Source organism: Lissotriton vulgaris, chromosome 4_1 (assembly GCF_964263255.1).
Source record: "Lissotriton vulgaris chromosome 4_1, aLisVul1.2, whole genome shotgun sequence".
Lineage (NCBI taxonomy): Eukaryota > Metazoa > Chordata > Amphibia > Caudata > Salamandridae > Lissotriton > Lissotriton vulgaris.
The window spans coordinates 1,836,794,199-1,836,809,985 of record NC_141691.1 but is presented as its reverse complement, the minus strand read 5'-3'; the positions used below and the strand labels follow the sequence as shown (position 1 = coordinate 1,836,809,985).

Here is a 15,787-nt window from a genome sequence, read left to right as displayed (position 1 = left end):
TTAACTAGTTCTGTGAGCAAAATAAATACATGTATCGTTGCTAGTATACAACATAAATCAGCAGCTATCTAAATAATAAATAACTTTCAACTTAAGTAGGAAAGACCCCCAAATCTTATCAAATTTAGCTAGTGATTAAGTACCCCTGAGCCTAGCCAGAGCCAGTTCCATACGATAAATTTTGTTAAGCAGTGACCACCATTCCATTATGTGGGTAGAGTTAGGAGAGATCCAGGCACGCGCAATTGTGAGTTTGGCGCATGACACCGTAATAGTAATTAGGGATCTTTGTAGAGTGTTTCCAGCATTAGTGTCTAACAAGACTAGCGCTGAATCTAAAGAGAATGAACCCCCTAATTTCAGTGTCATAATGTTCTCAAAAGATGTCCAAAATTCTGATATCTTGGGACAGGTATACAACATGTCACAGAGATTACATTCCCAATTTTGTTTGCTCCAATCTAGTCTTCCTCCCCTACCTCCCGTTGTGTGTTACAGGAGTACTATAGTTGAGCAACTCATGTACTCTATGTGTTCTGTGTGCAGTATATTCCTAAAGTCAAGTTGCATTGTTATATAATTGACTTTACCATTGTAAACTTGTGCTTTTGATCGGTTGTATTTATTTATTTTTATAATCAAGTTGTAATACTTGAGATAACTGCAAAATAAAACAAGTAAAATCTTGTGGGAGGGTGTGGCGAGTTGGGAGGGGGCGGGGTCAACATTCTTCTGTAAACATTATGTGCAGAAATATTAAATAGTCACGTTTTGTTAGTGTTGGACTTGGCCCTTTTCGCAGGGTCATCCCTGAACTTTTTGCCTTCCTCCTGTATTTCATTCTGACCTGTTGTTTACTGTTTTATGACTCTGGGCACTTCACCACTGCTGATTAGTGCTAAAGTGCATATGCTCTCCCTATTGTAAATTGATGCAATGGATTAGTGACTCCATGATTGGCTTATTTGATTTACTTGTCAGACCCTAGTACAGTGCACCATGTGTGACCAGGGCCTGTAGATCAAATGCTGCTAGTGGGCTTGCAGCACTGATTGTGCCACCCACAGCAAAAGCTTGTAAAGTGTGGCTCAGGCCTGCCATTGCAGAGCCTGTGTGCAGTCTAGTACTGCTATCTCGACTTGGTTAGTGCACCCACTTGCCAGCCCCTAAACCTTCCCTTTCCTACATTTTAGTCATCCCTAAGGTAGGCCCTAGGGCCAGGTGCCTTGTATGCAAAAGATAGGTCATGCCCTGATGTGTGTGGCATGACCTGATAGTGAATTGCAGCCTTTTTCGTTTTTCCCCATTGCATGGCTACCTGTCCCCATAGGCCAGAATAGCAATTTGATTATAACATCTTATAATCCTGACTGATCCAGGGAACATGGTAGAAATTCGAATTTAATATGCCTGAACTCAGAATGATAAAATACATATTTTAGTAAAGTTGGTTTTAACATTCTGTGTTTGAAAATACCACTTTTAGAAAGTAGGTATTTTCTTGCCTAACCATCCAGCCTGCCTCTCCTAGCTTGTGTATTGTGTGTCTGGTTTTGTGAGTGACAGGGGCTGGGGGATTCCAGGAGACAGGAGAGTCAGCACAAGGCTGAATAGACCTATCTGCATGTAGAGTGGTGGGAGGAGTAGCTCCTGGGCCTGAACAGTACTGTACTGTACCTGCCTTCCACAATGCTGGCCCCACCTACTGTGGTGTGTCTGATGACCCTGACCCACCCTGCCAAAGGAAAGAAGGAGTCATGTAAACAAAGTGCTCCAGGACTGCGCAGAACTGGTTTGGACTAGGTACAGGACCCTCTGCCTTCAGAGGACAAATGATTTTGCAGTATAAATATGGGGACCCAGACCCCAAGATTTTAGATCACGTCTGGAATAACAAGACAGACTTCTGCCAAGGAGAAGATCCAAGGAAGCTGTAGGAGTTCAACTGTTCCCCCCCCTGCCATTGTGCTGAGTTGCTGGGTTGGCCTACAGTGGTGTCTTCAGTGTCAAGGAGATGAGAAGGAAGTTTCAAAGAACTTTCATCATTTTGCAGAATATTCATCCAAGGGCTTGAGTTGAGCTTGCCTCCTGACCGAAGTCTCAGGGATACCAGACTTCACCCCTTCTGTTTGCCTGCCCCTGGAACTTGCTGTTCTAGCTGCTACAGGAGGAATTCTGAAACACTGACGCAGGCGAGCGTCACCGTCATCTGCATCGAAGCTGTGAGCGCTCTCCGACTTGCAACGTAGACCGGCCGCAGTGTCCCATCAACGCCAGCGAACGACATCGTAAGCCTGCCAGAGCTGTGAGCGCTGCTCCGACTTATGATGTAGGCCCGACGCCTGCTGCTGTGCCGCATCGACTCCGAAGCCTACATCATCGCAGAGCCGATCGTCAACATGGGTGGTCAAGAATCCATCGACATCGTACGTAACCGTGGTTTCGGCGCCATCGTGACATCACCTCTTCTCCGGTCAGGAACCAATGTCTTCCTTGCCTGCGCAAGCATCCAGGAAACAGACGCATCTTCTCCCCCGAAGCAAGGAACCAACACCGCAACGCGCCAACGACACCGCACCTCCCGGACGCTGTGAGCTGTCTTGGTTTTCGCTTTTCCAAGGTACTGTTCTCTGTGGGACTCTTTTGACTCCGGGCCAGACGCCGCGCACCTTGCGGTCTGCGCCGTACTTGGGATTTCTTGGACCTTGACATCGTGATAACTACTGTTGGGGTTATCTGTTGCTAAAGGATGCTTTTAAGTGAATAACCTACTTTTGAACTATTTTTACCATCTTGAAGAGTTATTATGGATTACAGTATTGTGGATTTTTGTCCTTTATGGTCTTGTGATACGTCTACATAAAGAATACTTATTTTTTATAAAACCTGTGTAATGTCCATCTGTAGTATTTTCATTGTATTGCCGTATGTGTTCACAAATGCTCAACACACTGCCTCCGAGATAAGCCTGCCTGCTTGTGCCAAGCTAGCAAGGGGGTGAAGCAGGGGTTATCCAGTAGTGTAATCCCCTTTCCCCGACTTAGAAGCAAGGGTCACTAATTGGTCAAAGGTGTATACCATTGCCAACTAGAGACCCCTAGTTCTAACAGGGAGCATTTATGTGTTAAGGTGATGCCATTTGTAGCAATTTGGATTTACAATTAAATCTATATTGCACTTTGCATGTCCACTGAAATTTAAAACATGGACCTTTAACAAGTGTCATCGCATTATTTTGGATCCAGGCCCCTCACCAAGTGGAAAGACTGTGAACATTAAACAAGGTCATTTGAATATGTTCTAAAAGAAATACCTGTGTGGCAATGAAGTAATGATGAGGGTTGCCTTCTGCGATCATAGACAAGAGGCATGCTGTGCCGCCAACTGGACTCTTAAAATGAGCACAGTGTCGAACTTGAAATCTCTGTGCAATTAGTTTGGCACCATACAGCTCCTTTCCCAACGACTGCAACTCCTTTAGAACACAGCTGAAGAAAAAAGAAATAATAATTAAACTACAATTCTGAAAAACACGTGCAGATCAGGACCGCTTCAATCTGCTTATTATTTGATTGTATTTCCATTATTAACCCCTGCTTTCCTTAGGATTTAGGAGACCATTTAACTTTCCAAACTGACACACATTCATTGTCCCACCTAAGGAAGGGCGTCACTTGCCTAGAACACTACTTTGCTGGTTAATATGGCCTAGAGATGCAGCGTTTTGCTATAACACAATCACACATGAACCACTGTCAGCAAATGGCACAATATCCTACAGGGTTAGGTTTCCCCAGATGTAAACACTTCCCAGGTAGCTTTTCCACAGCCATAAAATAGTAGGAATCCAGACACAGCAATACAAGTGTGAAATGTCATCTATAAAATTTGCAGTAAAAGACACCTCTCATCACGGTAGTTTCTGGCTTGCTCACAGAAAATATTGATATTAGATATCTACGTAACAAAAGGAGGACACATTTTTCAAAAACTGCATTTTGATTTTGCCCTTTGATTTTATTTTGAAGGGTTCCTAAAATTGCAGACACACTGGGCAGAATACTGGTCACATTTATACAGCCGGTAAAAACGGTGTAAGTTACTTTGTATGTTTTGCATTTTAATGCTTGCATGCAGTCTTGTCAAAAGAGTCAGTGTTGTGGTATGGAATGATATATATATATATATATATATATATCTCTCTCAAGAACTTCGTATCCACGTAAAAGATCCAGGACTGACAAACACGGACCCAGGTAGAAGATTTGCAAGTAGTTTTATTCCATCAGTGTGCCGTGCACCGCCATGACGCTTTTCGGGCCCGGTGAGCCCTTGATCACATGACGCTAGTCAGAAAAGCCCATACATATAAAGTGCAACAGTGCCTATCCTGTGACACGCGGGCTAATGGACATAGAAAACAGATATTCAGTCATTGCTTAAAATACTGCTAAAATCAATATCAATAGATTCACTTTGGCCAATTAAAAACCGTGAAACAGTGCAAAGACATGTAATGGTGCAAATTGTAAATACATGTGAAAATTACGCCAGGGCTGAGCAAACAATGCTGCAAAAACATGTAATAGTGCAAATTCGAAATAAATGTGCAAAATACGCCAAGGCTGGGCAAAACTTGCAGTATTTACAGTACCAACATATGTCTGACACATATTGTATGGTTGTAAAATAATGTCCACAAATACTCCATTTTTGAAAAAATCATAATGATATTGTGTGCATGTTGATTACAACCTATGGCACCTGCGAGCAATATTGCTGAAAGAAAGCAGTAGCAGTCTACTCTTCCAACACACACTCCACAAAATACCACTCAGTGCCTCAGAAGTAAATACTACATTACACTGCACTCAATGCAACATACACTCCAAACAATACCACTCAGTGCCACATAATTACACGCCACACAATTACAATCTACTGAATGCAACATACACTCCAAACAATGTAATATAATTATATGCTACAATATTACACTGCGCTCAACGCAACATACACTCCAAATACCACTCAATGCCACATAATTACACTCCGCATAATTACACTGCACTCAATGCAACATACACTCCAAACAATATAATATAATTATATGCTACATAATTACACACCTCATACTTACACTCTACTCAACGCAACATAAATACACTCTGTCTAGCGATCTATCGCCCTCACTCTATATGTCTATCTATCGCCCTCTATCTATCTATCTCCCTCTATCTATCGGCCTCACTCTATCTATCGGCCTCACTCTATCTATCGGCCTCACTCTATCTATCGGCCTCACTCTATCTATCGGCCTCACTCTATCTATCGGCCTCACTCTATCTATCGGCCTCACTCTATCTATCGGCCTCACTCTATCTATCGGCCTCACTCTATCTATCTATCGCATCACCACAGCATCACTCAGGGGTACCACAACATCACTCAGGGGCACCACAACATCACTCAGGGGCACCACAACATCACTCAGGGGCACCACAACATCACTCAGGGGCACCACAACATCACTCAGGGGGACCAAAGCATCACTCAGGGGGACCAAAGCATCACTCAGGGGGACCACAGCATCACTCAGGGGGACCACAGCATCACTCAGGGGCACCACAGCATCACTCAGGGGCACCACAGCATCACTCAGGGGCACCACAGCATCACTCAGGGGCACCACAGCATCACTCAGGGGCACCACAGCATCACTCAGGGGCACCACAGCATCACTCAGGGGCACCACAGCATCACTCAGGGGCACCACAGCATCACTCAGGGGCACCACAGCATCACTCAGGGGCACCACAGCATCACTCAGGGGCACCACAACATCAATCTGTGCAACCATTCAACAACTGGTTCAAATATGTTCTCTCAGTGTTTTAAGCTTTATTACAAATGTCACAAAAAGATATTAATATTTCACTTCTGTTCTTGGATTTTCGTCACAATGAAATACAATGAACATAATCTTCACAAAAGTTATTTACATAAGTTTAAGCTATTGCTATTACAAATGACAATAACTTTTATTTAAGTATTAATTATTAAAAAAATTAAAAGTCATTGTTATTTGTAATATCAATACATCTAAGTCACGTAAATACAACACATATTGCATTACAAATGCTATAGGTGTCACATTTGCGAAAGTTGAAACTATTGGCATTGTAAATGACAAAGCTATTAATTTAGCTATTTTCAAAACCAACACATAAATAAAAAAAATTGTCATTTACAATACCAATAGCTCAAACTTTCCTAATGCGAGACCTATTGCATTGCAAATGCTTGTTTTATATTTTATTTACAAGAGATTTTGCAAGCACAGCTGTGTAGGCGAAACCTAAAAAAAATTCAGTAGACAACATATTGAAAGGGGAACAATAAAAAATATCCATGGCTGATCTTTGACGATAGCAAACTGGAATTAACACAACACTGATACAAGGAAAAATACCACAATTTTGCAAGATGTTAAAACAAATAAGGTGGGTAAAGTGCACAATATAAGTTAGAGATCTCCAAAACGTAAGTGTATGTCATAATTATGTATGGTTCTTAAAGTGTGCAGTCTTGCAGAGGCTAACATAATGCTACTAACACAAAAGTTATCCTTTTGGAACAAGCCTTTGCTCATCCATTAGGCTAGCAAGATTCTGCTTTAAAGTGTTGCTGTGGTGAATGAGCTCACCAACTCAAAGATCATCTTTACTGTATGCTCTTCTATGGATGGAAATAACAAGATCTGCTGGGAGACCGATATGAAGAATTCATATGGAAAACTGCCATGCAAGTAGCACAAAAAGCTTCAATCTGAGAAATAGAAAATAAAATAGAAAGAGTCATTCTGCTGGCAGACCTCAACGAACAACTTAATGGCTGGCCAAAGAACATCCCTTCTTTCTTGTGTTCTTTTGACTTTTTTTCCACTGCCTGCTTGCCTTTTAGGGCCTCCTTTGGAGCGTGTTGTCTGCATTTGTAAAATTATTCATTTTATACTTTAATTCTCTTTTTTTATGTGTGAAAATGGTAGATATGTAGACATTGCTAAAAAAATTAAAAAAAAATGGATGCCTCTTGAGGGACAACAAGTGGTCAATATAACAAGCATTAGAAATGCAATAGGTCTCGCAGCATTAGAGTTAGTGCTTTTAGAATTGTTAATGGTTTTTTTTGTAAATCTTTAGCATGAGGTTGAGGGTGAGTGAGGGTGAGTGAGGGTGAGTGAGGGTGAGTGTGAGTGAGGGATTGAGGGTGAGTGTGAGTGTGAGTGTGAGTGAGGGTGAGTGGGGGTGAGTGTGGGTGAGGGATTGAGGGTGAGGGGTTGAGGGTGAGTGAGGTTGAGGGGTTGAGGGTGAGTGAGGGTGAGGGAGGGTGAGGGGTTGAGGGTGAGGGGTTGAGGGTGAGTGGGGGTGAGTGAGGGTGAGGGGTTGAGGGTGAGTGAGGGTGAAGGTGAGTGAGGGTGAGGGTGAGTGAGGGTGAGTGTGGGTGAGTGTGGGTGATTGAGGGTGAGGGATTGAGGGTGAGGGGTTGAGGGTGGGTGAGGGGTTGAGGGTGAGTGAGGGTGAGGGGTTGAGGGTGAGGGGTTGAGTGGGGGTGAGTGGGGGTGAGGGGTTGAGGGTGGGTGAGGGGTTGAGGGTGAGTGAGGATGAGGGGTTGAGGGTGGGTGAGGGTGAGTGTGAGTGAGGGTGAGTGAAGGTGGGTGAGGGTGAGGGGTTGAGGGTGAGGCGTTGAGGGTGAGTGAGGGTGAGGGGTTGAGGGTGAGTGAGGGTGAGTGAAGGTGAGGGTGAGGGTGAGTGAGGGTGAGTGAAGGTGAGGGTGAGTGAGGGTGAGTGAAGGTGAGGGTGAGTGAGGGTGAGGGGTTGAGGGTGAGTGAGGATGAGTGAGAGTGAGGGTGAGTGAGGGGTTGAGGGTGAGGGGTTGAGGGTGAGTGAGGGTGAGGGGTTGAGGGTGGGTGAGGGTGAGTGAGGGTGAGTGTGAGTGAGGGTGAGTGAAGGTGGGTGAGGGTGAGGGGTTGAGGGTGAGGCGTTGAGGGTGAGTGAGGGTGAGGGGTTGAGGGTGAGTGAAGGTGAGGGTGAGTGAGGGTGAGTGAAGGTGAGGGTGAGTGAGTGTGAGGGGTTGAGGGTGAGTGAGGGTGAGTGAGGATGAGTGAGAGTGAGGGTGAGTGAGGGGTTGAGGGTGAGGGGTTGAGGGTGAGTGAGGGTGAGGGGTTGAGGGTGAGTGAGGGTGAGGTGTTGAGGGTGAGGTGTTGAGGGTGAGTGAGGGTGAGGGGTTGAGGGTGAGTGAGGGTGAGGGTAGGTGAGGGGTTGAGGGTGAGTGAGGGTGAGTGAGGGGTTGAGGGTGAGTGAGGGTGAGTGTGAGTGTGGGTGAGGGTGAGGGTGAGTGTGGGTGAGGGTGAGTGAGGGTGAGGGGTTGAGGGTGAGTGAGGGTGAGTGAGGGTGAGTGTGAGTGAGGGGTTGCTCGCTGGGTGCTTAAAACTAAAACCGGGGGACAAACATAATTCGCTCGCGGGCCTTACAGAGTCGCTTTGAACCCGACGATCACTTCTGCAGTTAATAACAGGGACTAACATATCAACAAGTTATGCGAACAAATGTGTTCACGACGTTACCGCTGCCGCACAATTATGCATGCGCCATTACCTCAAGTAGGGCCTGGGGGAAATTGCCCGTGCAGAAATTGAAATGAGGGTATTTGCGCACACCTTGTAGTGAGGAAACAAGCGCATAAACCGTTTGTTCTTCATTTTTTCAAAATTACCTCTGAGCCCAACTGGAGAAGGCTATAAGAGTGCGCGCGTGATACATGCACCGTTTATTACATTAGCAGGAACGCGCGGGTAAATGCTGTATTCTCGTCTACAATCGCCGTACAACGCATACTAACGAAAAGCTGCACTGCCAGACATAAAGATGCCATGGAGACCGAGAGCGAGAAACCAGAGCTTGAAAGAGGTGTACACACAGAGAGGGTCACGAGAGAGACCCGGATGGAGAGAGACGGGACAGGGGAACAGTAGAGGAAGGGAGTGGTGATGGAGGCGGCAGGGAAACAAGGCTAGCGGCAGGCAGGCAGGGGAGGAGAGGAGGAGGGGGGAGGAGAGTGAGTGCGCGCGTGATGCATGGAGGAGAGGAGGAGGGGGGAGGAGAGTGAGTGCGCGCGTGATGCATGCACCGTTTATTACATTAGCAGGAACGCGCGGGTAAATGCTGTATTCTCGTCTACAATCGCCGTACAACGCATACTAACGAAAAGCTGCACTGCCAGACATAAAGATGCCATGGAGACCGAGAGCGAGAAACCAGAGCTTGAAAGAGGTGTACACACAGAGAGGGTCACGAGAGAGACCCGAATGGAGAGAGACGGGACAGGGGAACAGTAGAGGAAGGGAGTGGTGATGGAGGCGGCAGGGAAACAAGGCTAGCGGCAGGCAGGCAGGGGAGGAGAGGAGGAGGGGGGAGGAGAGTGAGTGCGCGCGTGATGCATGGAGGAGAGGAGGAGGGGGGAGGAGAGTGAGTGCGCGCGTGATGCATGCACCGTTTATTACATTAGCAGGAACGCGCGGGTAAATGCTGTATTCTCGTCTACAATCGCCGTACAACGCATACTAACGAAAAGCTGCACTGCCAGACATAAAGATGCCATGGAGACCGAGAGCGAGAAACCAGAGCTTGAAAGAGGTGTACACACAGAGAGGGTCACGAGAGAGACCCGCATGGAGAGAGACGGGACAGGGGAACAGTAGAGGAAGGGAGTGGTGATGGAGGCAGCAGGGAAACAAGGCTAGCGGCAGGCAGGCAGGGGAGGAGAGGAGGAGGGGGGAGGAGAGTAGGGGAGGCACGGCCTAGCGGCCGTGCAATCAAGTATTGAGGGGGCGGAGCTGGGGGAGGCTGTGGAAGAGAGTAGGCAAGGCGACACGGCGGGAGGGGGCGGAGCGGGTAAACAAATACGGACATGCACGCGCCCGTGACTTTTAAGGTCAATGCGCATGCGCATAAGCTTAATGCGCATGCGCATTGACCTTAAAAGTCACGGGCACTGCAAGGAATCGCCACGATTCCTTGCAAGTTAGATAAAGAGTCGATGAGCCCCCATAGTCTCGCTTGCTCGATGCGCATGCGCATCGACAGGCGAGACCTAAAAAGGCACTACTTATGGTTTGCCAAGCAAGTGCATGAAAAAGGTTACCATCTCCATATTTCCATAATGAGCGCTCTTTAACAGATCTGGTACCCAGTCAGGAGCTTCCCAGCCAGGTATCAAAAGCCTGATTGACAATTTGATAGACTCGTAACTCTTATGGGATATACAAGGATTATTTCCTCACCCTCTCATATGATCGGCTGCCTTGTATGTAGCACGTGCACCCCAAGAAATAGTAAGAGAGTCTTTGGGACAGCTCACAGAAGAGGGAACTAAACCCACTATGATAAGATTGAGAGGGCAGAGGTTTCCCAGCTTGGTCAAGAAGACACGAGGAAAGAGCAGAAACACAGTTCAGGTAGACCGAGGCTTACTAGGGTCATATTAGGTCATGAGAATTAATGTTCCCCTAAATGTATCTGACCACTTTATGTGAACTGTCAAACTGGGTGGTTGCGAAGTTATATGAAGACGTGTTTGAATGAATTATCTTCTTGTAGGTAGCACAACAGTTCTTGCAAATTACCTCTGCATAAGGGACCCGTTACTACACTGCAGCCGCTATCATTTAGGAAACTCAATTCACGTCCTGCTTTAGAAAAAGGACATTTTCCTAGATTCTGTAGGTCAGCTCCAAGGAGAGGTAATGTTATCAAAGAACATGAAGAGCTATGTGATTATCAGTCAGTCATAAGCTTTTATTCGATATGCAAGATATCTTGTAAGCACATTTAGAATACAAACATTACAGTTTTCAAAAAAGAAAAACATTGCTACAAGAAGCCAGTATAAAACTCATTAGAAAAGATAAAAGGACATGAGGTGCCCGTTAATAAATTAGCTAAAAAATGAATTAAACAGCTACTGACAATCTCTTACAACGAATAAGCCAAAACTGCTTTAAAAATTGCGCTATTCCACACACTATAGGGGGGGGGGGGGAAGTGTCCGTGGTTAGGATACGCAAGGCTACTAGGTGGTTACGTGTGCCCATATTTCGACACAGGGGTTTCAGCCAAGAGCTCCTAGGCCTTGCATAATCCGGGCATTCGAATAGGACATGCGCAATGGACTCAACCCTGCTCGGGCAGCATGCACAATTAGGGGAAGTACGGGCCGCTGTTGTCCATTTCGATACCACAGCACCTAGCGGGAGGGATCCAACTCTGAATTTAAACTAAAGTGCTCGGTCAAAGGGGAGGGTGATCATGTCCAGGTAGGGTTCAAAGGCCACAATATCTTTAATTTGTAAAAAGGCAACAGTGGATTTGCAGTGGTTAGAGTTTGTATTTAGACGCTCCGAAATCCATTTCCAGTAATGCGCCTTAACAACTTCTTTTGGAGGGGCTGAACGTGATGGCCAGCAGTCTCCTAGACCGATCTTCTCCAGGAGGTTTTTAGTTTCACTTAACCATCTTATCTTAGCCCAACCCCCCAGGCTCATTATTTTCCCCAGGGCATCAGCATAGGACTTTAGTTCTTCGCCCCTCCAAATTCGTGTCCATAGTAGGAGCGGGCGGAGCTGGGCCTGGTCTTTGATATTTTTACAGCCCGTGTCCAACCACACTGGTACAGATGGAGTGCTCAGTGGAACGGAGATAATGGATTTCAGTAGCTTGCTCTCCGCTGTCACTAGGGCGTCCATTCGACAATGGCCCCACAGTTCTGCCCCATACAAGGCTGATGACACTACTTTGGCCTTGTAGATGTCGTTTACTGGGGTAAGTGATCTCCTAGGTGAGGCCCTGCACTCCCTCATGAGAGCTCCTCCAACTCTCCTATGGTTGAGGACCATTTTATCAATATGATTTGCCCAGGACATCCTATCCGTAATTCGAATGCCGAGGTAATCGAATTCGGCTACTTTTTCTAAGGGGATCGAGTTAAGTGTAGGTGGGCGGCCCAGTTTCTTAGGAGGGTTTAGGACTAAGTATTTTGTTTTGTCCACATTTATTGTTAACCCTTTTGCAGTACAGAACTCCTGAAATCGCGTTAGCAATTTCTGCAGGCCTTGTGGGGTCTTCGAAATCAGGAGCGTGTCGTCCGCAAAGAGTAGGGTGGGGATACGGACTCCTCCGAGGCAGGGGGCGTCGGCTGGTTCTTGCTGAAGATGTTTGACCACCCCATTCACATATAATGAGAAGAGGGTGGGAGCCAAGACACAGCCCTGTCTTACGCCCCTGGACACTGGTATCTTCTCAGTGAGCTCTCCGTTCTTACCCCAACGGACCTGTGCATAGGTATGGGTATGAAGGCTAATGAGAAGGGACAAGATGTAGGGAGGTAGTCCCATCTCATAGAGTACCCTCCAAAGCTCTTACCGGGGAACCAGGTCAAAGGCAGTCTTCAGGTCTATAAAGGCCAAATAAAGACTACCCTTGCCTAGTTCCACCACCTTCCACCCCAGTAGTGCTAGCCTAAACACCTGCTCTATTGTCCCCATACCTGCCCGAAAACCTGCCTGAAAGTCTGATAGGATTTTATTCTCCTCCACCCAATGAAGAATCCTTCCAAGGATAGCTTTACCAGCTATCTTTTGGGTGGAGTCTATCAGACTTATAGGGCGGTAGTTCCCCGGTGTTTCCCTACACCCTTTTTTGTAAATCGGGACCACCACTGCCCCTTTCCAGGATTCTGGCACTGCCCCTCCCATCATGATATCGTTCAGGAGAGCTGCTATGACCCTTGCCCACTCCGATGGGAATGCCCTCATAAGGTCCCCCGGAAGGCCGTCAGGGCCCGCTGCCTTACGCGGTGCTACCCAACCTATAACCCCCTCAATCTCTAGGGGAGTGAAGAGATCATAGGCATGAGGTTCAATTTCTCGTGTAAGGTCCATTCCCACGATCAGTTCCCCATCTGGAGGGAGATATAGGTTCCCAAAGTGTTTTACCCAGTTTTGGGGCGGGATGTTACAAGGTCTCATCGATGCATCGGGTTTATTCCGTGTGCTAATGAGATTCCAAAAGGCCCTTGAGTCCCTGATCTTACTAGCCTGGAGGAGGTCATCCCAAAATTTTTCTTCCCACTCCCTCCTAGCAAGTTTAAGGGATTTATTATAGGCCTTCCTTGCTTCCTGAATCACACCTCAGGATTTAAGTTTAACCGCCTCAACTAGCCTTGCCTTGTGAACCCTACAGGTTTGGGTATACCAACCATCGACTGGTTTTTTACATTCTTTGTTGCCCGACTTGTTTGGATACATGGTAAACACGTTAGTTAGGGCTTCTACCAGGGAGACAAAAAGCCCACTAGCTCTACCCACCCCTTCTAGGGAGGTTCCGAGGGTTGTTACTGCTTGGATTAAAAGGGATTGAATTTCCCCTACCTTTGCCTCGGATAAGACCAGTTTGGCCCATTTTATTCGTCTGCCACTAGGGGAGACTTCGGACTCATCCGGGGATGCGGCTACCAGGTTGATATTATCCCTCTTTAAAGTGCGCCACCACTGGACCATACTTAAGGAGAGTGAGTTGTGGTCACTTTCAGTCGAGGGGACCACCTGCATGTCCCTTACATAAGGCCATAAGAATACATCTATTAGGAAGTAATCTAGCCTAGAGGTGTGTCCTGGTCTATTGTATGTGTGGGCACACCCCCTATCCGAGGGTGTCCTCCCGTTTGCTGCCCTTAAGTTAAATTCAAGGCACAGTGAGTATAACTGGAGCGCGACTTCTGTCCACCTTCTAATCGGTGGGATTTCTAGTACCGGAATCCCCATCCTGGAATCCTCCTCATCTTGGTCGAGGGAGACGTCCGAGCCCAAAGGCTCGAACGTACAGTTCATATCACCTGCAACCAATGTACGTGTTTTGTGAGGGGTATTATTTAGCAAAGTCTCGAGGAAAGATATTACAGGAGACTTACTACCACCCTTGGTTCCCCGGGCATAAACATTATAAACATTTAAGACAATTCTTCCCCTTTGATCTATTAGGGTGATGTTTTGTATGTCCGGGGACCCTGTGGGGAACTCCACTACTCTGCAGTCTAGGGAAGCCGCGACCCAGATGAGGAGGCCGCCCGAAGGTCGCCCTCTCCCTGTTTCCGAGACTTGTGCAGGGGTGAAATAGGAAGAAAATCCCACCCTGTGGGCCGGGACCAAGCTCCATGTCTCTTGGAAGAGGCACAAGGAGTGCTCATCAACCCAAGCATTAAAATCCGGTAGAGCCAGTTTTCTTGCAATCCCTGCGACATTCCAGCTGAAAACCTTAAAGACTAGGTCCGTCACAGTTGGAGTGTCGTTGGGCGCTACAAAGCCCCTATCTAAGGACCTCTTCTCAGGCATCTGGGGGGATGAGGAACCTTGTGGGGAAGCTATAGGGGCTCCTATTTCGCTTGTGAGGTTTATTTGGGTGAATGATACTCCTGCGGGCTCTACTCTGCTCCCAGTTTCCAGTCAGTGAGGGCCTAATGCCCACAATTGGTTCTCCCTAGTGCCCCCCGAGACCCCAGCCCAGTTTTGACCAGTAAAAGGGGAACCAAAACTTCCTTCAGTTGGGCTAACATTTTGCCTGGGGTAAAAATAAGAAAGATCTATCACCTTTACCCCCGGGGCCCCCATACTTTTAATAGGAGTACAAATCGATGGAACTACTCTTGGGTCTTGGAAGTTTATGATTATGCAATCCCCCTCCTGCGTTTTTCTCCCCTGCCCTACCCAACCCAACCCACTCTGCGGACACTTAGAATAATACCATCCACACCCAGCGGGATTGGCTTATTTGCCTTCAGCCAGTGGATACACTTATTTTTAAGTGATTGGTGATTTTCCACCTGGCCATCCTTTAAAGGGGGCACGTTGACCATGACAGCAACGAAAGGTTGACAGTCTGGTGGGAGGTTTACTGGGGGGATCCGTCGCACTGGATTGCTGGGGACCATTGAGGGGGTGGAGGGGGCAGTAGATTGGGATGCAGACTTAGGGGCTTTCCCTGTCGCTAGCCCGTGTGATATGCTGCGTGCCCCTGGTTTTTGGGAAACTTCCGTTTTACCACTAGCTGAATGTGGCTGCTTTTGTAAAAGAGGCTTAGGCTTATTTTTGACAGGTTCTAAGTGTGTTGAAGGTCCCTTGTGTTTTGGCCCTGAGTTGGGACGGGGAGGAGATTTAAGAGCTGGAATTAATGGGCTATTAGGGACAACTTTTTTTGGACCAGTGGATGGCTTAGGGTCTCTCTGGGGTGGTGGTTCATTCCCCTTTGCGCCCAAGTCCTTGTTTTCGGTCACTCTGGTTATTTGTTTAAATGTTGTCTTGAGTGAGTGAAACTCATCAAGGGTTGATTGCTCTAATTTATCTATCCTCTCTCCTAGACCCTTGACTTGCGATAGTAACGGTTTCAAGAGGCTGTATACCTTCTCAAGGATGTTTTCAACTGTTACTAAGTCAGAGAGCTTAGAGGCCTTGGCAGTGTTAACATCTGGGTGTAGCCCCGTGGGAGAGATCTGAACATCCCCGTCTGTGTCAATTTCATTCACTATAGGCGTGCCCCTTATGGTTGTCGTACTCATTCCAGAACGACTTCTTGCTCTTTGATAAAGAGCGGCCTGACTCACTAGCCTACCCTTTTTGCGTTTTCTTGGCTTTTTGCTCAAGGGCCTAGTCTCCTGCCTAGTGTCGGGGGTTTGAGTG

The 15,787-nt window shown here is 46.9% G+C and overlaps 1 protein-coding gene across 1 annotated transcript in view; it reads right to left on the bottom strand.

Annotated features, from left to right (window-relative positions):
- Window positions 1–15,787, bottom strand: part of UTP23 (UTP23 small subunit processome component) — a 75,954-nt gene that overhangs the window by 38,469 nt on the left and 21,698 nt on the right. Inside the window, exon 2 of the mRNA XM_086966138.1 lies at window positions 3,314–3,488. Coding sequence (XP_086822264.1) covers window positions 3,314–3,488 — 175 coding nt within the window. The remainder of the gene's footprint in view (window positions 1–3,313; window positions 3,489–15,787) is intronic.